The sequence below is a fragment of the Apis cerana genome, linkage group LG2 (genome assembly GCF_029169275.1).
Source record: "Apis cerana isolate GH-2021 linkage group LG2, AcerK_1.0, whole genome shotgun sequence".
Taxonomy (NCBI): Eukaryota; Metazoa; Arthropoda; class Insecta; order Hymenoptera; family Apidae; genus Apis; species Apis cerana.
In genome coordinates this window covers 2,300,033-2,326,919 of record NC_083853.1, presented here as the reverse complement: position 1 = coordinate 2,326,919, position 26,887 = coordinate 2,300,033, and the positions used below count along the sequence as shown (strand labels likewise).

The 26,887-nt window shown below is 20.1% G+C and overlaps 3 protein-coding genes and 1 long non-coding RNA gene across 7 annotated transcripts in view; 2 read left to right on the top strand and 2 right to left on the bottom strand.

Annotated features, from left to right (window-relative positions):
- Positions 1-2,622, bottom strand: part of LOC108004505 (protein quick-to-court) — a 29,253-nt gene extending 26,631 nt beyond the window's left edge. For 3 of the 4 annotated variants that reach the window (XM_062072111.1, XM_062072112.1, XM_062072115.1), the window contains exon 1: positions 2,383-2,622. The gene's annotated coding sequence lies outside the window, so the exon portion shown is untranslated. The remainder of the gene's footprint in view (positions 1-2,382) is intronic. The other variant, XM_062072113.1, reaches the window with a different exon arrangement.
- Positions 2,623-3,031: 409 nt separating this feature from the next.
- LOC133665726 (uncharacterized) lies at positions 3,032-6,605 on the top strand. Its single transcript, XR_009828976.1, has 2 exons — positions 3,032-3,371; positions 4,930-6,605. It is a non-coding gene; the product is annotated as an uncharacterized LOC133665726 (long non-coding RNA).
- A 941-nt stretch (positions 6,606-7,546) lies between these two features.
- On the bottom strand, positions 7,547-8,560 carry LOC108004507 (uncharacterized). Its single transcript, XM_017067466.3, has 3 exons — positions 8,298-8,560; positions 7,898-8,215; positions 7,547-7,825 (listed from the first exon to the last, which is right to left on the bottom strand). The coding sequence occupies exons 2-3, from the start codon at positions 8,209-8,211 to the stop codon at positions 7,813-7,815; spliced, it is 327 nt and encodes a 108-aa protein (XP_016922955.2). The 5' UTR covers positions 8,212-8,215; positions 8,298-8,560; the 3' UTR covers positions 7,547-7,812.
- A 4,378-nt stretch (positions 8,561-12,938) lies between these two features.
- Positions 12,939-26,622, top strand: LOC108004504 (probable WRKY transcription factor protein 1). Its single transcript, XM_017067461.3, has 6 exons — positions 12,939-13,298; positions 20,732-22,852; positions 23,430-23,750; positions 24,413-24,646; positions 25,313-25,789; positions 25,962-26,622. Exons 1-6 carry the CDS (start codon positions 13,287-13,289, stop codon positions 25,980-25,982), a joined length of 3,186 nt encoding a protein of 1,061 aa, XP_016922950.1. The 5' UTR covers positions 12,939-13,286; the 3' UTR covers positions 25,983-26,622.
- The last annotated feature ends 265 nt before the right edge of the window (positions 26,623-26,887 follow it).

Genomic DNA, 26,887 nt, shown 5'->3' with positions numbered 1-26,887 from the left:
TATTCAGTATTGAATATTTATTAATAAGATTTTTTTATTAAAATTCATTAGGAAAATAACTTTTATATATATATATATATATATATATATATATTATTTTTTATATAATCTTCGAAATAAATTTTTTTATATTATCATATATTGTTTTAAAATAATTAAATACTATTGCAGAATAATATATAAATAATGTATATGTACATTTCTTCAAAAAAGTAGAACAAAAAAATTATATATCTATATTTTCTTTATGATAAAATTGGGTTATAGTTTCGAAAAGCCTTGACATAAATTTCTCGATCGACACAAAATTTGATTTGATTCACTCTACTGTCTTCTAGCATTCCTTTTTTCAAAATTACTAACTAAATTAAATTATCTTATAAAATATTTTTTCAATTTTTTTTTATCAAATTATTCCATTAGATTTTAATTTTAAATACTCTTTAACATAAATGCAGTATAAACATATTTAGGTATTATCGATTATACTGGACTCGTTTTTGAATTAATTTTTTTTGATTCTAATAAATTCAAAATGTTTATAAAACAAATTTATGAAACATCTAAAAAATGGTATATATATGTAATCATTATCATAAGATAATATATAAGAATCTATTTTTTTGATTGTTTGTTGAAGATTCAGAAAAAAATGTATTCACTAACCGCAACTTGTAACGAAGTTATAACATTAACAAAGATTATTGAATTTAATTTTCAATAAATTTATATCGTTATTATAATTTTAAATCAAAATTTAAAAATGAAAAATTTTTATATTTTATAAAAACATGATTTCATAATTATTTCGAACAATCGAAATATTTGCATGTTTACAAATGAATTCATATTTATTACAATATAAAATAAGGTTAATTGCATGCATATTAGTAAAATATAAAATAAGATTAATATTGCAAAAATTAAATTGTTTTAATTCATTATTCTTATAAATATATTAGTCTTTAAAAAATAGATATAAAAAATATATTATAGATATGTAGTTTTTTCAATAAATTTGATTTAATTTAATTAAAAATTCTTTATTATATTTCTAAATATTTTTTTTATTAGTAACAATTATTTAAAAGAAGAAAATTATGAGATATTGATTCAAAACTAACACCAAGTTTATATTTTAAAAATATACTTTTTATAAATCTAAATTATTATGTATAAATAAATACTGTCTTATCAACTGTTTTTTAAAATATATTTTATCAATGTATTTCAAATATATTTTATCTCATATTATTAATATATAAATAAATAGTGCATTATCGACGATATTTTAAAAATATTTGATCATAATCAATGTTAATCTGTTTTCTATTTATCTTTTTTTATAATATGTTTTATAATATTAAATATATAAATTTTTTATTACATATCTATAAGATTAATATGATTTTATTGAAAGGCAACTGCTTATATTTATACAATATGTCACATAACGAAATATGTATGAATATGAATGTATGAAAGTATAAATATAAAATTTTGATATTCGTCAGCGATAATATATTTTTATATTACAAAATTCTATTGTTAATATTATTAATGTTTTCTTCCACATAACTGAAATAATTTATATAATTTTATATTATTATATTATATTATTGTATCATTCGTATTCAATGGACATGAATTAAAGCAGGGAAAAACCTATTGAAATAAATCGATCATTTGGTATCTTCTGACTCTCTCTTTCTCTCTATCTATCTATTTCAAGAACATTATGCAGCATTATGCAGCGTCCACATCATCTTTAAAATCGTAAAAACAATATTTTTTTCTAAAACTGCATTTTATTTTTACTAAGAAATAAATACGTATTGAAAATGTTAAGATTTTTAAAATTTATATTGTATTGCTATCATTATTAAACTTATAACTTTAGATTCTGCACTTGTTATTTTTATTTAAAAAATATATTTTAACTATATGATAACTGTTATATAATCATTCTATAATAAATTTTTATAAAATATAAATGAAAAAACATATACATTTAAATCAAATTAACTGCTTAGAATTAAGCAATTAGTAAATGAAGTTGCGTTGTATTAATGACTGATTTTACAAGTTTCTAATGATATATCATGTGAACGGGAAGTAATTAATAATTAGAAAGTAGTAACTAAATCAGTAACGAAACCATATCTTACTTTTCAGATATGAATTTGAAATTATAATAGAATCTTCATTTGATATAAATTTTTAGAAATTTCTATTATTTAATATAAATGTATATAATTATTAGAATTATTAATTAGAATAAAAAGCGCAGACAAATTGAATGAAAAAGATTTGATTTAAGTGTTAATTCATGCCACGCGGGCTTATCGCGTGTAAAAGTTGAACATAGCTACGAATACTTACTAATCTAGCAATCCTAGATCTGTTACACAATGTAAATTATAAGAACACATTCATGATAGACGAATCAATAATTATGATTTCAAAAATATTCGACGTTATTAGATGCACTATACACTGATAATTCTAACACTTTTTGACAAGGTATAGAAAACATGTTCACTAGTCGAACATCAGTCATCTACAATCTCAACGCGACTCGTGCAAGGAGTATAGTATTACAACGACAGACAGTCACAAGATGTCGTATCGTAAGAACCGATCATTGACAATGTCGTAATTTTGAGTTATTAACGCCATCTAACAATGTAGATACAATAATAATTTACTGATTGTAGATAAATTATTTCATTTTAAATATTTAATTTGTAATTGATATTTAGTTTTAATTCTGACCACTACTAGTGTTGCAATCTTATTCTATCGGTAACGTTGAAAATGATACTAAAATGTCCATAAACAATAATAAAAAAAAAGCATTAAATATTAGATCTATTAGCAATGTTCGAAAAAATTTGAATAATAATTCTAAAAAACTTGCGGATTATTATGTAAATAGTATTATTTATGAACAATATTGGGGAATTGTTTGTTAATAAAAATGCGCCTTAAATTCATGAACAATTTCTGAAAACCAATCTTTAGCTTCTTCAGTTCCAGAGAAATCGTTAATTATATTTACTATATACTTTCTTCGAAAATCAAGATTTATAAAAAAAAAATATTGTTAGATTTATTAAAAATTAAGATTTATAAAAAAATATCAAAAAATTCTTACAAATCAAGATTTACAAAAAATTTTATATTTCGTTCGTAGTTAATTATAAATAATTTAAATTATATTATGTTTCTTATTTATATATTTTCATTTAATTTAGAAAAATATTATTGAAAAAAATTTAATAAGAAAAATTTTATAAATATAAATTTATTAAATATTTGCAAAAAAACTGTGATAGTTATGAAATATGAATGATATTCATGAATTATTGGTAAGTCATAAAATATTTTAACTTTATATTATGAATAGTTCGTGTACAAACAATTTCTAGGAAATTTATTTTTCATATTGTTCACAAATATTTTGTGAATATTGATAAAGGTTATACTTTAATTTAAATCATTTATAATTAATAAATAAATTTCAATTACTATTTTTATACATCAACTTTTATTTTTATTTTGAAAGTATAAATCAATCTTTTAAATTATATGAATTTACTAATATATAATAGTAATCAAATTAGTAAAAATTTTACTTAAAAAAAAAAAAAAAATAAGAAATAATTTTAAAAAATTTTAACTCAGTTTAGATAAAATATAAATATCTTGAAAGTAACATTATTCTATAGTTTTATTTTATATTGGTAATGATAAAAATTTCATATTTTATATTTGCAGGTTGATAACCTAATTCGTACTTTTATGTATAAAATATATATAATAAAAATAAAAAAATAGCATCAAACAAATCCATGCTATAAATACTATAAATTTATAAATACTATAATACTATAAATCTATTTTATTAAAATAAAATAAAAAATTATAAATTAAATATATATATATATAAAAAATGATTTATTATAATTTTTTAAATGATTGTAGAACAAAAATATTCTTTTGAATAACTTAAATCATCAATATTTTCGAAATAGAATATCTTTTTAAAAGAAATAAATCTAAATTTAATAAAAAAAAAAATAATTTAACATATAAAAATAAAAATTTAAGATATTTTTAGTAAGAAAATAAAGAAACATTTTTAATTTATTTATTTTTTTTTCAAGATTTTTTTTTTACTTTGAAAATTGAAATTAATATTAATACACAGTAATTTATTTTCGATATTTTATTTTATATTTGTTTATTTATTATTTATTATTTATTTATTTTTATTCATTTCTTAGTCAATGTCTAATGTTTCCTTATGTTAAATTTATTATTTATTTATTTTTATTCATTTCTTATTCAATGTCCAATGTTTTCTTATGTTGAACATAATTTTTGTTATAGCCAAAATTGGAATATTTTTGCATAAAACATTTTCTTGTATTGAAAAGATTTGGATAATTGTATGAATTAAATGTACTAGCTTTGATGAATAAATCTCATTGGTTTTTTAAATTTTTTACATGTAATGCTATTATACAATAGTTTCTTTAATTTTTTTTATCTTACAGATTCGAATTCTTCTATCATAAATGTAGCTAAATCGATTATGTTTCTACTAACTAATTTCCACATTAATAATTAATTATGAATCATGATATAAATTTTTATAGTAGTATATTATATATGGATATTAAAATTTTTTATACTTACTGGAAAATTTTTTTATGATTAATTGAAAATAATTCTAGATAATCACTGAAGATCTTAATTTTGTAATTAAATATTATCATTCAATGATTCGATGAGAAATATATCATACAATGATATATTTTTTAAAAATTATTTATTTTATAAAAATATTGCTGTGATTGCTGATAACTATGACTACGAATTCAAGAATGAAAAATACATAAATTTTTTTCTGTAATATTGCAGAACAAAGTACAATGCGCGTCAATGAGAATGGAAAAGTGTTGCCGATAATACTATCAAGTTATTATGCACTTATGATGCAGACGAAATATGAAATTAATTGTTTGCCAGACGCTCTATATTCTTAAATAAGATGAATCATGATAAAAAAAGTAATCGTGTGATATTCATTCAAAAAAGTAATTGATATTAGCAGTTATAGTTGTGAAATAACAAATAAAATTACAATTACAGTTGTAAAATTATATAATTTTATATAATTTTATATATTTATATTTTATATAATTGAAAATTATATAATTATATAAATATAGCTGTATAATTATATAAATATAGCTTATTAATATTAGTAAAATATCGTGTTTAGAGCCAACTTATATGATTCCTTATAAGTTTAATTAAAAATCTTAATCTTTTTCTAATGTAGAAATATATGTATATATACGGTTTGATTAAAAACTATGAGTCGGTTTTATCTTTTCCATATATCGATCATATGTATATGTATATGAGTATCTGTTAACTTGTCTTATTCAAACAAATATAAATTTATAAGAAGTTAGAATATTAAATTCTAATTGGGAATAGATAAGGAAAAAAAGGGAAGTAAATGGGATAGAATTAATATGCAATTATTACGCCATCTATCGAAATGCGTATATTAAAGTATGTTTTTATGCTCGAAATAATACATAATTATGCTTACAATTAATTTTTATCTTATGAAAATATATTATGTTATAATTGAATATATTATATTATAATTATACTTATAATTATACTATTCATATTTATATGAATATGAATGATTATGTATTGCATTAAATAATAATGATTTTCTAGGTCTCACTACTTGGAGATTGCTGAGTTAAAGATCTTAACCACGAGATCCTATTCATTTTTTTTTTTGCGCGCGAAAATTTATTTGTTTTTAAATAAATTTTCCTTTTGGTAAAATATCTAAATTTATAATCGCTGTTTAATGTAAGTAATAAAAAAAAGTTATAAGGAAACCGAAACGGAAGAATCTGAAAATAAAACCTAAATTAAAAGATTTTTAAAAGATTATTAATAGTTTGCATTTTTATCATGAAAGTGAAAAATAATTGATAGTTAAAAATATAAAAAGAATTAAAAAAAAACAAGCGAAATGAATTTCCCACAAAGCACTATTATTATTTTGCCTATTAATTATTTATTTATTTACGATATATTATTTTATTAAACTCTTTAAACTATTTAATTAAATTCTTATAAATATATTTAATTCTAAAATATTCTATATTTTATTTAATGAACATTTTTTTATAAAACAATTTTCTTATAAAACATTTTGAATCAAACTTAAATACAGTATTAAAATATTTTAAACATTCTATCTATCTTAAAAACTCTTTTCATGTTCTTTCAAACTTCTAATTTATCACATACATGTGTAATTTTGATATAGTAATGATTAAATAAACATATATTAATTAAATAAGGATTAATCTAATTAAGTTTAAGGGTTAAGAGTTAATCTGATTAGTTTTAATAATACGTTAATAAAAATGATTAATAAAAATTCTATATAATTATAAATAAAATGAGCTATCATCATAATTTTCCATTATAAATTGTGCATTATGATGCACTAATTTGTCTTTAAACTTTAACGATTTTATGATTGACAGGAATAGTATATTTTTCTATTCACTTTAACCGTATAAAAATTGAAATATAATATATTTCATAATATATATTTACATACTTATACAATATTTATATATATTTACATATACTTTAACTAATTTTTATATTTTTAAATTTAGATTTAATTTTCCCTGGTAAAAATATAATAAAAATAATTTATTATAATTAATTTAATATAAAAATTATTTAAATTAAAAAGACTAAAATGTAAGATTAAAAATAATATTTAAAATAAAAAAGTTAATAAAATCTGAAAAAAAACGTAAATTTAACGTAAAAAAGAAATCAATCGTATAAAATATATATGATTAAAGAATATTGAAATATTTTCTAGAAATAAAAATAAAAATAAAAATTAAAAAAATTTAAAAAATTAAAAAAATTTTTAATCAAAAAAGGAAAATTAATGAATCCTTAATTTTTACTTTTTTTTAAATTAATTGAAGAAAGATAATTAATTAATCTTAAAGAATATAGAAATCAATATTTAATTAATATTTATTTATGTTTATTATTTATGTCCGATTGTATACATAGGACATTGAAACAAGATTCTTTAACTCAGAAAATAAAAATGTATAACAATTCAAGTTATATGATTAATAATAATAAATCACATTAGTATATATTTGACTATATTCGTTGGGCAAATATAGCATAATAAAGTATAGCATAATAAAATGAAAAAAGTTGAAAAAAATTGATTAACATTGTTATAATAGTTCATACATACTTTCCAATTTTACCAAAAAAAAAAAAAAAAATTGAAGATTTTGAAGAATTTTAATGTTTAAATAAAATATACGTTAAAAATAATGTTATTCTATAAATTTATTTTATGTTAATAAAGGCAAAATTTTATATTTATACATTATTATTTTTCGTATTTTATATATAGAATATATGTATGAGAAAAATAAAAAGATAGTAAAAAACAACATCATGTTTTATTGCAAGAATTGAAGAAATTATAAATTAATATATGTATAAAAATATATAAAATGATATTAATTTTTGAATTAAATGATTTGTGAAAAATATTATTTGAGTAATTTAATATTTAATGGATAATATTTAATCGAAATAGAATATTTTTAAGAAGAAATGAATCTAAAAGAAAACAAGTTTAATATATTTTTAGCAATGAAATGAAAAAATTTTTTTAATTTTAAAGAATTATCACTTTCATTATTCTTAAGATTTTGCTCTGGAAATTGAAATTTATTATTAATACAGATTTAATACATAATAATTTATTTCCTATATAAGTTTTACTTACTCAATTATTTTTACTTGGTCTATATCAAATTCCTTGAATTTTATCAAATATGTTTGTACTGCAGGTACAAATTCAATAAATTTTTGCAAGAAACACTTTCTTATAGTGAGAAGATTTGGAAAATTATGGGAATCAAAAGAAATAGCTTTGACGATCAAATTTCGTTGCTCTTTTATATGTATCAAGTATAATTTCATTATGCGATAATTGACTTGGCTAGGATCTATTTTATTTATCTTAGTCCATACAGATTCGAATTCTTCCATCATAGCTCCAGCTAATTCGATTATATTTCTAGCGATTATTGCATCCATGTTGCTAATTAAATATGAATTATTGTATAAAGTTTTATTGTCAGCAATGTTTTGTGTATCAATATTTACAATTATTTTGTACTTACCATAAATTTTTTTAAAATTAATAGAAAATATTTCTAATCACTTAAAATTCTTAAAAAATTATAATTTTTAAAAATAGAAAAAGAATGAAAGATTTTTTTAAAATTATTTTTAATTGATGGAAATATTATTGATATATTATAATTATTGATAAACTATGATTATGAACTCAAAAACGAATAACGATTCCTCTCATTTATTTCTTGTTATTTCTTGTTAAAGTACGTGTATTGTTGACAAACGTTAGTCAACTGAAAGATTCATGTATATATCTTAATTTCATCGAATAATACACATATTATACATATTATATTGAACAATAATTTGAAAGTGTAATATAAATAAAGTATAAATAAGATAAATATATATAAATATATTTTTCTTTTAGTAATTAGAAAATTATATTTTATTAGTTAATGTTAAAAATATTCATATATGAATAGAATATTGGGAAAATTCAGATATATTTTGATCAGAAAGTTTTATCAATGGCAAAAGCGAATTTAAACGAATAATTTTTAATTTATTGTTATTTAGATTTAAATTTGAAATAGAGCAAGCGAGACAGAAGCAACTTATCGAAATAGAAATAACTTTATCTTATAGCTTATCACAATTTTGCTATATTTCTCTTTTCATATAATGTAAATTTAAATTATTTATTATTTAATAAATAAGTTCAATCGTTATATACTAGTTTTTGTATTTACTTATTTATATTATATTATATATTTCGTTATTTATAAAGTTTATTTGATTAAATCGTAAATTAATAAATTAAAATAAATTAATACATAGGATAAAATTTAGTTTTGTTTTCGATATCAATTTCAAAATAAGTTATAAAGTATAATTATAATTTTTTCAGATTTTTAAAAAACATTTTTTTTTATTTATTGAATGAAAATTTCCTTCGAATCTTTAAATAATAAACTTTTATATCTAAAAAATAATTATTCAGAAATCTTAAGTTCTTGTGAATAAAAAAAAAAAGAATTTGGTTTAATAAAATTAATAAAAAATCTGTGATAACGATATTAAAACTAAAAAAAAAATTGAATATTATATATACATATATACACATAACAGTTCATATTACAATTTATATGTTTTTGTATTTGTAAATATATCAATACATATACAAATATTTTAAATTAAATTTTTTTAATCTGATTTTTAGATTCAAATATGATACGAAAATTGAATTTAATAATGTCATTAAATATCATTTTTATTGAATTGATTCTTCAATATCGATAGTTAGTCGGTAATGCAGTTTTTAAAGATATAATGATAAATTCTATAAATAGTGTTTCTTACGCCCTCTGCAAAATGATTAAAGTAGAAATTGTATTTATCTCATCATTAAAAATGATATATAGGTGTTTATTTAAAATTTTTCAATTTAAATAACAAAACAATGCATTTTTAAAATAAATTTTATTGAAAATAAATTAGATTAATTTATTGAATATAAAAATTTCATAATTTTAAAGGAAAAATACAATTATTTATTTTTGCTTTGTTTGCATTTTTTAATGGTTAACTTGAAGATCAATTTTCTTTTTTTAAATAGAAAATTATATTTTTATTTATATTTATTTATGAAATATAATATTATTATATTATATTTCATCTTCTTATTCTCCTAGAAAAAAAAACAAAACAAAACTAGTATACTAAACATTGAATGAAGAAGTGTTACAACAAAAACTTAAAAAAAAATGAGAAAGAAATTTAAAGATCTCAAATTATATCATTATAACATGTAATATTACCATTTAATCTTTTTCTTTTCTTTTAATTTCTTTAATTTCCTATAAATAGAAGTATTTTACTGAAGATTATATATAACATGTCATTTTATACGTTGATATTACATACAATTTAGATATAGAAATCAAATTTATATGTAAAAGAATTAAATTTTCACATCCCGATATTATATTGATAATATAATATATATTTATAAGCTATAAATAATATAATAATTTTTCTTATAATATAAATTATAGGGAAAAAACATAAAATCTATATAAGTTATAAGAAAAAAATATATTTATATTTTGGAATACATACATGTACGTATATATTCTATCATACATGATTATAATACATATCATGATTATATTTTATTGTGATAAAATTGTTTTAAATTTACAATTATGAATTAAAGAATATACACAATTATATACATTAATATTTTCTTATCATATCATAAAATTATCTTTCTTATCTTATCATGAAATTTTGTTTTTTGAAATTTTTGGTTTTAAAAATATCTACATTCATTAATTAGATTTATGGTTTATGATTAATTTTAATAGAAATATAATTTAATTACTATAATTTAATTACATATTGAAAATAAATTTTATATATGAATGAAAATAAATTTTATAATGAATAAAAAATTATATTTTTCTATTATAATTTATAATTTATAATGGTAGAAATACAACAAAAATAATCATGAAAATAATCGAACAGAAAATAATTTTTTTTATTATCAAAATAACGCCTTAACAATATAATATAAAATAACAATGTTAATTCGTGTCTATTATCATATCAATTGTTATTTATTACAACTTGTACAGGATAAAGAAGTATAATGGTAGAAATACAACAAAAATAATCATGAAAATAATCGAACAGAAAATAATTTTTTTTATTATCAAAATAATGCCTTAACAATATAAGATAAAATAACAATGTTAATTCGTGTCTATTATCATATCAATTGTTATTTATTACAACTTGTACAGGATAAAGAAGTTTGTGAAGAAGTTGGACATGGTAACATACATTGTTTTGTTTTTGAATTAAATAGTAAATTGTTTGGACATGTCAAATTATATCTCACAAAACTTCCATTATCCACATAACAAAAATAATATTTCTGGCAATTGGAATCGCTTATTGGAAATCTACCAACTCCAAAGGGACAAGGATCCATTGTAGTAATTTGATTGCAAATATAATCTGCAGTACAGATATTCGTTATAGGGTTAAATACAGTTGAATCTAAACACTTCAGATCGTATGAGACGAATGCGACTCCATTATAGAGACAGAGGTAATAATTTTTGCACGTTCCATCAATAATTTCAAAGTATCCTTGTGCTGTGCATGATCTTCCAGAAGGAATTATCTGAAGTATCCCTGATTGAATCAAAATAAAGATGAAGAGAATTTTAAACACAATAAGAATTACTCTCATATTGGTTTTATATTTTGGTTTGGTAGAAAATGAACTTTAGTCGAAGAAAACTGAAAAGAAAATGTTTCTTGATTTAATCATTGCAACGATTATATTAAATGTCGCTGAATTTATTGATTTATTGTTTTATTGTTTTTTGTTGGCATATCTGCTTAATTCTGAGAAGATATAAGCTAAATGATATAATGCTAATGTTAATGAAGATATACAAATATATCATAGGAAAAATTAAAAATATAACATATCTAACATAAATAAAAAGTGAAGAAGATAAGATTATCAAGTATTAAAAAAGTAAGAGAATTTTTAGTGATTTAAAGTGTTTTTATATAAATGATGTTACGGAAAATGAACACATTAAACTATATATTTAACATTGTAACATGTTTTCATATTTTGTAAATGTTTAAGAAAGTTTATTGAAAGTATCTAATGAATACTCGCATAAATCGAGAAAAAAATATTAAAAAAAAAATCAAAAGATAAAATCAAAAAGAAATTATAATATGATTTATTGACAAAAAAAATGATATATTTATTTAAAACATAATTATTATTTAATTATTTTTCATATTTCTTTGTAGTAGATGATAAATTTTTCCACTTTATTATTAATTTGTATTATTAATAATTGTTAATTTATTAAAAATTTTATTATTAAAAATATTTTCATATAATCTTATCATATTTCATTTATTATGCGTATTTTTTCTTTATTAAATTTAAAAAAAAATTAAAATTTCTATTAAATGAAAAGAAACGAAAAAAGAGTAAATGCCTTTTGTAAGTGTATTCTACTTCATCTTTATTTTCTTACTTCATCTAATAAAACTTATAATTTAATAATTTCAATTGATATTTTTGTATATCAATTTTTGTATTTATTTTTTTCTAGAATCAAAAATGTCCCACGAATATTATTAATAGCATACAAAAATATTATTATAATATTTATTTCTTTAATCTTGTGTTATGAATTTATTGATATTTTAAAACAATACATAAAATAATACGTTCATATAAATTGAAAATATTATATATTATAATTTATATATATATTATATATTATAATATATATAGATAATGTAATAAAAAACTAATATAATAAATAATGTAATAAAAATACAATAAAATATTACATCTTTTTATTTGGAATTATCTTTGAAATCATCAATTCAATAGTTTCTCAAACAACCCCTAAAATTAAAAAAATTTTTCCTAGATTGTTCTTCAATAGAGGTAAAAAAACTTTCGTAAAAATATATGCATTATGAGAGAGAGATTGGTACATAGAAAAGGAGTTCGATTCTTTAAGAAAGGATAAAGAAAGGATAAAGAGATAGAGTAAGAGAGAGAGAAAGAGAAAGAGAGAAGGAAGAAAAGAAGGAGCAAATGTATATAAGCGTGTTGCATGGAAGACGCTCCAATGAACTCTCTCTTTGACCCTACTGAAGCGTGCATCTTTCTTTCTGTTTTTTCTTCATTCTCTTTGCTCTTTGAAGTTTTCTTCTACAAGATCTCCTTTGCCTCATGTTTTTCTTCTTCGATATACATCTTATTGTGAAAAAGCGATTCTTTGCGCTCATTTCAATTGTGTGTTATCAAGGATGAAACATTGAATTTTTATCTCTTTCTTTGCTGTTTTCAAATTGCGTGGTTTTTTATAAATTATTTCTTTTCAATTAAAAAGTGTGACAATCGAAAAGTTTTAATTTAGTTTTTGTGATATGTTTTTAACGAAAAGGATCTAAAATATAGACATTGAAACATGAATATTCGAGTGAGTATAAATCATATTTTAAATTAAAATATTTATTAAACATTTAATTTCGTTTCAAATAATAATAATTTTAATGAAAAATATTATTTTAGTATGACTATCTTATCTTTAAAGAAGAATGATAATTTTTAAGATTTTTATATTTAGATTTTTATTTCTGAAATATCTTTAAATATATTTTAAAGTTTCATATAATTAATTGTTCGTTTGAAAAAATTATAATATTAAATAAAAAGATAAGAAAAACAATATTAATTATTTTAATTTAAATTTCAAATAAATGAAGAATAATTATATTTAGAAAAATATTATAAAAATATTTGTGTATATAAATAAAATGCATAATATGATAATTCATCCCTTGAACTAAATAATAATAATTTTGTTATACAAAATTTCTTTTAGGTAAATAATAACATTGTGATATTAAAATTTTTACATATTGGATAACATATTATATGTTATTTTATATATTATTTATTATTTTATACTTATTTTAATTCATATTTATTTAAATTTTATATTTATTTTAATTTTATTTTATTATTAATTGTAGGTCTAATATAATATATTATATGTATATGTATGATCATTAAAAATTTAAAAAGACATAAAATCAGATATAAGCAAGTTTGAAATCTTTTTTATAATATCTTCAAAATTTTTCAGCAAAGCTTTTTCATATAATTTATTCGTAAAAATATAACAAATCATTAGATTATGAGAATGTTATAATCTTTTCATTTTAATAAGCAAAGATATATAATATAAGATTACATTATATAATATTATATTATATAATATGTAATATAAATAAAGATATAAAATGCTTTTAAAAATTATATATAATATAATCTTTTTATTTTAATTTTTCAAATTAATTATGAAAAATTTAATTTTATAATTAAGTATCCTACAAAATTCAATTCTATATAATAAAATATAAATAAATATAGATAAATTTTTCTAAATTATTAAAAAATTTTTCTCTATATAACAGCGTTAATATTTTTTTTATCTTTTTATTTAATTAAATTTTTTATTTATAATTACATTTACTAGTAATTAAAAATTAATGATTAGAAACTCTATACATATGTATTTTATTGATTTTGCATTATATTTGTGAGAGTAGATGTTCGACTTTTTAACCATACATCTTATGAGGCGAAAGCTGTACTGACGAAGATAAATTACTATTTTTTTCAGATAAATTTTATATTATATTATATGTACATATAAATACTTTAATTTTATATATATTGTATATATTATATAAATTTTTTTATAATTTCTATTATTTAATTTTTGTATTTTTATACATTCTTTATTAGTTCATAAGTTATCTTAAATTGTAATTAATGCTGGAATATTAATTTTAATACAAAATAAAAAAAGCATAATTATTTTTTTATTTTAATATTTTAATTAAATAAAAAATCTTATCTTTTATTAAGAAATATATTTTTGTTTCTTAATTTTTTTTCAAAAAGAAATTATTTTATATACATATATTTTGAAAGTTACAAATAATAAAACATTATGGAATAATATAATTGGTTATTATTATATATGTATTAGAAAAAAATTATTATTTATTCATTTATTTATTTTAAAATATAACTGGTAGTATAGTTGAAAAAAGAATTGAGTAATTGTTCTCTTAAAATTATTAAAATTAAAATTATGCTTTTTAATTTAAAATTTTTATTAGAACTAAATATATGTTTCTTGTGTAGAATCCTATAAAAGAACTTGATTTATCATGCAAAGCATACCAAGCGAAAGTTAAAAATTTCGAATTCAAAATCTGGTAACATAACAACAACATGACCAAATTTAAGTATTTTAAAATCCGCTTACGATCAGTTTATTTCTGATTTTCGATAAATTAATTAAAACTTATAGTATTAAAATATAAATATGATATTAATTTATTTGATAAATGTGAATAAATAATTTAAAATAACTTCAAAATTTTAAGATATTTTGAGATTAAATTTTACTTTTTAAAATTTTTTTTATTTAAAATTTTTATTTAATAAAAAAATATTTTTATTTAATTTAAAATAAAAAATTTTTATTTAATAAAAAATATTTTTTATTTAAAATTTTTATTATTTAAATTTTTTTTGTCAAATTTTTCGAAGAAATTAATTCCAATATTATTTTGAAACATATACTTTGATTTCATCATATATATTTACAATTCCATTAATAATTCAATGTAATAAAAATATCAATTTAAATAGGAATAAGATATATATATGGAAATATTAATTTATTTTAACAAAAAAAATCTTATATAACATTTTTTTTCTGAAAATAATTTAATTTAAAATATGAAAAACGTATAAATTTGAAGAAATATATCTAATGCTAATATATTATTTATCTTATTAAAATTTCAAATCATACATTTATTAAAAGAAATGAACAAAATACACATATTCTTTATCTTTCATTTTAATCATTCTTTTGTTTTATATATTCATATAAAAAAATTTTATTTTTAGATATTTTAATTTTTTCTTAAATTTTAAAAATATTTTCTGACACAAATAATAAACATTACTAATTTACATACTTTTAATAATTAAAATATAACAATCTTACTTGTCTGTAGATAAATATAAAGGATATATAAAGGGTACTAAATATTATATATTATATTACTATAATACTATATATTATAATACTATATATTATAAATTCTATAATTCCATAATTGCATATTGCATTTCTTGATTTGAAAAATAAAAAAACTACGATTTTTTATTTGACTTTTGGTAAATTCCCAAGAAACGGAAAATTAATTCACGCGGACCATTTACAAAAGCTTTCGAAAGTTAGGATTGATTTGTATACATTTGTATATATCAATTACACGTGATCCAACAAGAACGCTTGAACGATACAAGGGAAACATATATTTGACGCTTTCGAATGATCCTCATCATTTGGCATAGTGCCAACATAGGAGCGAAACTTTTCTGAATACGACCTATATCTGTCGCTTTCCGTTTGCACATTTTTTCCTCTTATCAATGTCAATACAGATTTTTTTTGAATAAGTTTTATGACCTTATTGAGTATGATTAGAGTTTAAATTCTATTTCATGTTCTCTCCTTTTTTTTTTCTTTTGAATACTTACTACATGATATAAATGTTACTTGTTTTTTTGCTTTTTTAAATTTTCAATATTAAATTTTCATAATTGAATTGTAATTATAAAACTATTTTTATTAATATAAAACATACATAAAATATTTATTTTTATATATAATTCTGTATAAATGACAAGTTGATTGATTGTCTTATTATTAGTATAAAATTGTAATTTATCATGTAATTTTTCATGTATTTGTAATTTTCATTTTTTCATTTACATTTATATACAATTTTGTCACTTTTTATTAATAATATTAGTTTATTATGTAAAAAGATTTCCAATCAGAAATGATTTTCATGTGTTTAATAGATTGTTTAATAACTAATAATTGTTTAATAATTAATAACTATATTACTAATCATTTATTTAGATTTTATATTTTATATTTATTATATTAAATATTTGCTTTGATAATAAAAATAAAAAAATATGATTTATTCTAATATCGTTTAGTTTAGTTTAGATTTTATTATAATTTCGAAAATTAAATATCATATTTATATCAAATATTATATCATATTTATATTCTAATAAAATTAAATAAAATTTGTTTGGTTATTTTATTATGTTATAAAAATAATTTATATCGATTATATGTCGATGATAAAATATCGAAAACAAAAATATTAAATATATATTCTATATTTGTTATTTTCTCTCATTTATTAAAAAAACCAAATAATCAAACCTAACCTAACTTAACTTAATCACAATACATTGATTATAAAATGAACAAAAATATTAAATATATAATTTATTTATTATTTTTTGTTTTTTAAAAACCGGAATACGTTTGATATGCGCAATAATTAACTCTCATTATCACAGTATTCCTGAAATTTTTTCCCATTCAAGATTTCGTTAAAACCGTTAGAACTTGTTTCTTTTTAAGAGTAAGATTTCAAGATTTTCACTTTATCTCTTCTCACTAAATTCTTAACAAACAGAATCTTCCTGTTTGAAAGTTAATTTTTTACTACAGTTATCTCATAAAGAGATTACACTCAGACAAGATTATATATTGAGATAAGATCAGAATAAGATTTATAATAAAATTTTTCTCTTCGAAAAATCGTATTAAAAAGAACTCTATTAACAATTATTAAGAAATCGTATTAAAAAAACTATTAACAAATATTATTATTAAAATTTCTATTAATCAAAAAACTAAATTCACTATTGTATCATGATTTCACTCAATCTATATATTTTCATTTTCATTTAATTTTACATTCAATTATTAATAATCAATTATTAATAATCAATAATCTTTTGTTATACTTTTGTTATACTTATGTTATTCTTGTACATATAAGAAAATTCTATCTTTTGATCTAATGCTCTCATTATAATTATTTAATTTTATGATATTAAAAGTCAACAAAAAATTAAATATTATTTACAATTTTATTTATTTTATCTTTTCTCATTAATTAATAGTATAACTATACTAATATTAGTTTTAAAGGCAATAACAATAATTTTATTTCGTCTATATTATTTTCAGTTCCTGTTAAAATAAGACTTTTAGTACATTGCCTCAAATAAAAATTCTTAATAAATGAAGATATTATTTCAATTTGAAATAACCAAAAGAAAATTGCAATCTCATTATTGATATTGGTTAGTCTCGATGAGTGTCAACATTTATTCTGACACAAGTATGCCTCATATGAGCGCACTAACACCTTTCTGAATACATATTATACAGATTACATGCAACTACGTATTACATCTTTTCACTGTAGGCTGACTCTCATAATACCCACAGCCCACTTACCTACATTATCCCTGCTACACTGAATATCTCTTATATATCTTGACTATTATAGTATGTGAACCACCTACTCTTCAATGAAGAAAAGATCTATCTCACGATCATATACTGTTTTTTGATAACCAAAATTAGATGACAATGTAATTTTAATGACTCAATTATTTATATTTTGTTAATAAGAGTATCGTTGGATAAATATTATAATTGAGTATTTTTTTTTTAATATATTAAAAAAAGATTAAAATAAAAGTTATGTTTGTTAATTTTTTATATTTTTTTATATAAAGATATATTTATATCGAATTTGATATTTAAACTTTATTTCTATATAATATCTAAATAAATATAAATAATAAATCTAAATTATCTAAATAAATAAATATAAAATATATAAAAAATATATATATATTATATACATATTATATTTATATTATAATAAAATATCTCATATAAAAAATTTATTAATATATTTTTAATTAAATGATTTATTATTTTTTATTTTATAGTTTAAACTATTTATTATTTAATTTTGATAAAAATAATTGTTTATAAATATTTTTGCTATTATTATTTCTTATTATTACAATTATTATTACAAATTTATTGTTTAATATTTATTTTGAATGTAATATTTTAAGAACAAATTTTCAATTCAAAAATATATTATAAAAATATATAATATTGTTTCTTTAATTTACCATATTTTCAAATATTCATATCTCAAATTTCTTTGATGATTAAATAAACTGTATCTAAAATCAATTGAAATACATTGCTTATTAAATAACAATTAATGTAATATAAAACTTCAATTATTTTTAAATTATTCGATTATTCGAAACAGATCTTATTCTCAATTCGAATTCGATTAAATAATAAATTTGTATGAAATTATTTATTTTAATTTTTAAGAATCATTTAAAAATCATTTAAAAATTATTTTAATCATTTAAAAATCATATTATCTTATCTCGTTCTTTCTAAAATATTTATAAAGATGACAAAAAATTGCACATTTTGCTACTTTCGCTTAAACAACCATTTCTTGTCTGCAGCTAAAAATATAAAGCACATTGATTTTGATGTTAGTAGGTTTAAAAGTGATATGAGAAGACCATGTCCTTTTTTTTTTCGTTTCCGTTTGTTCACTTTCTTATGCAGTTCCGGTTCTCGCGATAAATACAGTAATCCATGAATACTCTCGTTCTTTCTCACACGTTCGCATATTTCACGATAATCGTAAAATAGTACGTGGAACTCCACAAGAACACTATTGACTTTATAACTCGTGAGAAATTCATAGCTGCCCGTTCAAATCTTCTCTACACTTGATTTTATATCATGTTTGCTCCCCTTTCACTTCTGACCTTTTGTTTTGATAATTTATGCAAATATTAATTTATACAGAAATGAAAAAGAAGGCTAATAAATAATTAGTTTTTACGAAGTTTGATTGTAATATCTATATAATCAAGATATAGAAAAATATTTACATCCTATGTTATATCCAATATTTATATCCAAGGAAATTTTAATTTTATTGTCTGATCTTATTGTAATGAATATATATACATGAAGTATATATAGAGCAATTTTTTTATGAAATTAACCAAAAGTTTCAATGTTTTTTTAATTTTGGAAACAATCTTATCTAAAAATATTTTTTACAATAAGATGATAAAGCATTAAATATTTATAATTTAAAATTCTATGAAAAAAGTATTGAAATGCTGATTTCATTTTCTTACTTAAAATGATGTTCTATTTAAAAAAAATTGCTACATATATATTCATTATATACAAAATTTCATTAAAAGTAAAAAAATTTTTTAAAAATAAAGAATTAAAAAGAGTTTTAAGTTTTTGTAACGTAGAATACAAATATTTTTTTGTATATTTATATATTTAGATATAATTACAAAAATAATTTTCATTTATTTTTAGCATCTTTTAAAGTATCTTGTTAAATCGAAAATACATAATTGATTAAATATGAAATGTGAAAATAAAATTTATAGAATAGTTAATAATTAGTATAGAAATATAGAAATGTTTTAATTTAAGTGAAATTACGTAGCTCTGGCATAATTTAAAACGGTACTGAAAGTTCCTTAGGAAGTGACCTACTTCAATTTACCCTATGTGTTTATTTTCCATTGGCTACTGTGAGAAGTGTACAAAGTTTTCTTAGAATATGCATTCATGAATTTTCATCTTTGTTAGAAATCTGATATTTATTAATTATTATTGAATTTATGATACATTACTTCCTGTGATATCAATATATGATATCAAATCGTTTCAATAAATCTATATTTGAAAATTTTATTCTTTATATTACATATTTTACACTTTATATTTTATAGTTACACACTTTCATTTTAAAAATAATGTGGAATATCTAAATACGAAGTAAATTTAAATATAAGTAAATATCTTTATAAGTAAATTTAATTTAATCGTCAATATATATGCTTTTATAGGTTTTGTTAACGCTATTACTATTCATCTTTATGTGTGATACATCCTCATGTTTGAAGACTGATCGAAGCGAATCGTTCTTTAATAATGGTCCAAACATTAGTCGTCGCAGTCGAAGAATCGGATTAAATGAATATTTAGTTCCACCTCCAATATCAAAATCTCATTCTCTGAGAACAGGAAGAGTGACAAATTCTTCGCCAACGGAACCATCAGGATATCTCTCACAATTGATGAATTGGTTAAATCCCTTCAATTATGATTCTTCCACTTCTGCACCATTAAAAACATCATCACACATTGAAGTATCTTATCCTCCATCCTCTCAATCTTATGGCCCATCAACGTTTAACTTGCATTCTACTCTACAACTTGATCCACCTCCTTATCCTCCATTTGGATCTCAAACTGGTTCACTTCTTCATTCTCCAATTGGACTTCAAACTGGTCCATCTTTACATTTCCCTATTAGTTCATCCGCTCCTGCTCAACATCCTGCACGTCTATTGCACACAGCTTCTTCCGTTCTTCATCTTGGTCCACCACGTAGCTCTCCCTCTGATCCAAGTTTACAATTTTACAATTTTAATGTCCCTTCAGACAATTTTCTCGACGTGCAACGTGCTCAGAAAGATCATCGTGCAATTCATATATCAACGAACAAAAGGAAACAATGCAATCCTTGTAATAAAGTTCCTTGGATTCCAATGCAAAGTAGAGGCCATTCTGATAATTATCCTCTTCCTCCTCCCCCTGCGCAATTTTCAAACAGTTATCTCCCTCCTAACAATCAAGCAAGTCACGACGTCCAATTCGCAGCTTCGCATGAGATCAGGACACCAGAAATTTCTCAAGTACCCGTTGATCAAAATCCATTCAACAATCCATTACTAAATCCACAATTATATTCTGCACCAATGTTTCCACCATACGAAACAAAATCCTTCGATAAACCATTTCAAAATCCATCAGAGATAGAAAATTTCAAATCACCTGTAATACCGTTGGGTGGCCAGGAATACAAAAACCCTAAAACTAATGACGAACGTTATAATATTCATAACAACAATGATGTAAAATCCATTGGAACGGAAGGAATACTTCAAAACCAAAATGAAATAAACAAAGGGCTTACAGATCATAAAGAATCATACGATAGTTTTATTCTCAATACACAACCTTCTATATCAGGACCATTTTTTGATCAAGGATATAGTAATAATCCTTCGATCTTGAACCAAGAAAATGACGAAATTTTAAATCAGCCTGTGTCACATGTTCAGAAAACTGTTAATAGTTTTGGTTCGAATCTTGAAAATCACGAGTTCTCCAATCAAAATGATTACCAAGAATCGTTTAAATCGAACCCAATCCCGAATACTGATTTGAATTTACCGCCAGATTTAAATCCATCGGCAAGCTTCGGTACTTCAACTTTTTACCAAGATATGAGAAATTTGAATTATTCTGACGACTTGTCTCCTAGCGGAAGTGTTATGAAAGATTCTCACGTAACGATTCAGACACCTGAAACAAGTTTTGCTTTGAAAGAGGAATCGATACACTATGAAGAATCGCCATTGTTCGATCTAACGAAAAATGGCGAAAGTCGACCAGATGTACAATGGCCGACTTCCACTAATGGATACAATGATTTCGATGATGTTTCCGACAATACGATGAAGACAACTACGGATTATAGTTTAGAAACCGATAATATATACTTCGAGAATTCATCGAGCTTTGCCAAACCAACTGATTCTTATACTTCGTCGGATATTCAAAACATTAACAATATTTTGGAGACTTCGACAACCATTACTGATGTTTTTTTAAACCATAATAAAAATCAGGATATCGAAACGTCAACAATTACTACACAACATACAAGTCAACAAGATGTTTCATATATTTCGCCATCCGGACAACCGGAATATTTGTGGTCAAGTTTATCCATAAATACGTCGAACGATTCTTCGAGAAATCAAGCGTTTTTGAATCATTTTGCTAAATCGAACAATTCTTTTCTAGAAACTAAGAATTTTTGGAAGCAAGATAGTGTAGATTTAAAAAATGTCAAAGATATATTTCAGAAGCAACAAAATAGGAAGCGAAATAAACAAGTAAGTAAAATAAAAGAATTCATATATGATAATATATTACAATTTTTTTATAAAAAAATTGTAGTAAATTTAAATATAATAATTATTAAAATAAAATAATTGTAAATTTGTTGCATAAATTTCTTTTTCAACGAGATATAATTTTAATAATAATTGAATATAAAAAGCATTGATATAATTAATATAAAAATTAAATTTTATAATGTAAAATAAAATTATGTAAAAGATTAATACATTATTATTTACGATAATTATTAAATATTTTAATTTATTTATAAAGTTGAATTATTCAAAATATATATTAATAAAATAATGAAGCAACCTAGTACAAAAATATAATTCATATGGTTGTCTCAAATTTAATTAAAAATTTTATCTTATGAATAGAAGATTAAAGCAATATGAATTTTTATAATACTTGTAATCTTTTTTTCTTTGTCTTCAATATCATCTGATTAATATATCACATAAAATATACACAAAATGTGAATTTATAAATGTAATATTTCTAATTATAATGTCACAAATATTTCATATGTCTGAATTATATAAATTTATTGAAATAATAATATTTTAGGTACAAGTTATCATACCGTATACGTCAGAATATACACCAATTCCGTTTCAACAATCTTACGGAGATTGGAGTATCAAAACTAATTTCAATCGAACACAGTCAAGAAAGATTCCTCAAAGTGATGATGATAACTATATGCAACAAGAATATAGAAACGAAATTCGAGTTGTTAATCATTTTCAATCGCAATTCAATTTCAACAATTCGAACAAATTGAACATGCAATCGTTAAGATCTGAGGATTCACGAAGCACTACAAGAGCAAACACTTCCATTGACGTACACAGATTACAGAAAAATATCGATAACTGGACGATACAAGTAAGCTTATGAATTGTAAAAAAAATAAATACATATATATTTTATTAGTTATATAATATAATAGAGGAGAAAAATTATTTAAAACTAAATTCTTATAAATAAAATTTTATAACTTTGAAAACGATAAAATGAAAGACAAATGCAAAATTATAATTTTAATGTGTGCTATTGATAAATCATTAAAATGGTAACGATATTTGGATGCTAGAAAGTTTTAAACTAATTTATAAATAGGTCACGATTTTATCCAGATTTTATTTAGTTTTGGCTAATTTTTTTATATTTGCTATATAATTTTCATATTTCTTTTTTTTTTAAGAAAAATTTTATTTATTTTATTATAATTTTATTTATTTTATTTATTTTATTTTTTCGAAAATTAGAAATCATTTAAAATAATGATATTTTTTATTAAATTTTTTTTTAATTTTAAATTTTTCAAATTAATTAATACACATGACACAATTAATACACAACTCTAATTCTTAACATTTCTTTTTTAATTTTGCATATTGAATATAATAAAAAAATAGTAATATAATTAATATTATTAATAATATTAATATAATTAATATTTCTTTTCAATGGATGATTTTCTATATCGCAGAATAATTATTGCGATATAAAATATAAAAAATAACTAATAAAATATTTTTCTTTAGGAATATTCAAAACCTACAACATTTAGCACGATTTTACCTAGTTCCTTGCACCCTTACCTTTCGCCGTCAAAGAAAATTCCAACTGAATACTTGACAACGACGGAACCAGGAGATCACAGGAATCAATTGAAAGATCACAATGAAAGTGTGAAAATATATTCTTTGGCTGGCTTTAGTTTCAATGAAGTAGAACACGAAGGATTCGCGAGCAATCATATTGAACAAATACAGCCGGTAATTTATTATGTGCTACCTTTATAAACTTTAATTTTCACCTTTCATTTATTTATTACTTATTAATATTTACATTTATTTCCAAATTGATATTTTTCATCTTATAAATTGTGAATTAACGATTTATAGTATATATATAATAATAATCCTTTATTATTATTAATATCTTTGATATTATTTTTCTGCAGTAATTTTTAAATCATTACCATATAAAACTCAAAAAAACATATCTGAAATTTTTTTATATTATTCTTTAAAAAATATTCTTTAAAAAATATATTTCTGATATTGATATATTTTTTGAACATATTTAGTTTATTTGTCTTATTAAAAAAAAAATACATATTGTTGTACTTATTAATCTGTTTATGAATTATTCTTTAATTGAATTTTTTATTATCAGAATATTTTTTTTAAATTTTAAAAACTTTAAAAAGTTTAAAAAGTTTTTAAAATTTTTAAATTAAATTAAATTAAATCTGTCTTTAAGTAAAAGAAGAGATATTAAAACAAGAATTCGAAATAAGATTTTATGATAAAAAGATTCATGCTTTAAGAAAACTGAATAAATAAATTTTTTTATTTTTAAGATTCATTTTAATTTAAATAATCTACATTTTTTATCGATTATTTTTTCTTATAAATATCTTAATTGTTAATTTTCAGTCCGTGAAAATTGAACGTATAACTAATCCAAAAACCAATAACGTGCATAGCGTAAATAAATCCGCGACAAAAGAAAAATCGACATGGGAATCGCATTCTGTATCAATATCACCTGTAAATAAAGAACGAGTTTACGTAGTGACGCCATTACCAACACCGGAAATACCTTTGAAAAACAGTTTGAAAAAACAACAAAGGAAAGAAGAACAAAAAAATTTTCAACGATCAAATGAACGGATTGTTAATGATACAAGCAATAATAAAAATAATTTAAGCGAATTTGAGGCTATCGAAAAAGCTTATCAAGTACTTCCACAAGCTGTAAATAATCTTGCTATAGCATCTACAGGAAAGGAGAACATCCCTTTGTGGGGAATCATGGAACACGAAGAATTTGCTTCGTTGAATTCGGATGAAAACGATGAGGAAACAGACGATATTGCAGATGGACCAGTACTTTATTCTGGACATTCAAAGGTGATCATCAAACATTGAAAATGTTAAATTAAAAATGATATTTTTGTATTTTTTTTTTTTTTTTTTTGGTATTCTTTCAATAATTTAAAAAACAGAAAATTATTTGAATAAAGATAGCCATTTGATTGCTATTTATTAAATTTATATGAAATAATAATGACATTATTTATAGGTATCACGAGCTAAACGATGACGCAAATATTCCTTAAATATGAAAGCTGAAGGACACAATTTTTAATTGTAAATATTTGATTGTATCACTGTTTCAATTTTAAGAACTTTTATTATTTGATCTTCGTGTATCAAAATATGAATGAGATAAGTCTAGTGTTTCCAAATTTGATTTCAATCTTATTACGGCCAGTGAATACTAATAATAACTAAGTGAATATTAATAATAGCACTAAGTCAATATAAGTCAATAAGTTAGTTATTTGTAAAATAAATAGATATATAATCAATCACAGAAATATTTGTATCTTATATTACAAGAAAATTATCTTATTCGAAAGTTTTAATTTTAAAGTTTAATTTTATTGAACTTTATCTGGAGCATAATGAGTTATACATGGAGCAATTTTCTTATCGACAGAAAATTTCTTTGAGAGAGTAAAATCAATCCCCAAAAGTTGTATCAATTTTGAAAACAATTGATCAACAATTTTGAAACAATTGATCATCATTTGGAAACATTTTTTACAACAAAATAAAAGAATATTAAAAATTAGATATTTTATAATTTAAGATTTTGCTTTAACTCATACTCATTTATTAAGTTCTATTAAAGTTTTATTAAAGAAGAAAAAATTAAAAAAATAAATTAAAAAAACAAATTAAATTTTTGTAATTTTTGTAAGAGTATAAATATTTTTGTGATTATATATTTTTCTAAAATTTCGTTTTATTGACCTGTTTTTTATTTTTATTTTTATCTTTTATACTATTAGAATTACTATAAAAATATTTTTCCATTTCCGCATTATTTTGTAAATACATAAAATTAAATATATTGTAAGATTAATAATAAAATTAAATTAATTCTAAGAATCTGTATACAAATAAGCGTACACATAAGTTTCTTAATTACAACTGTACAAT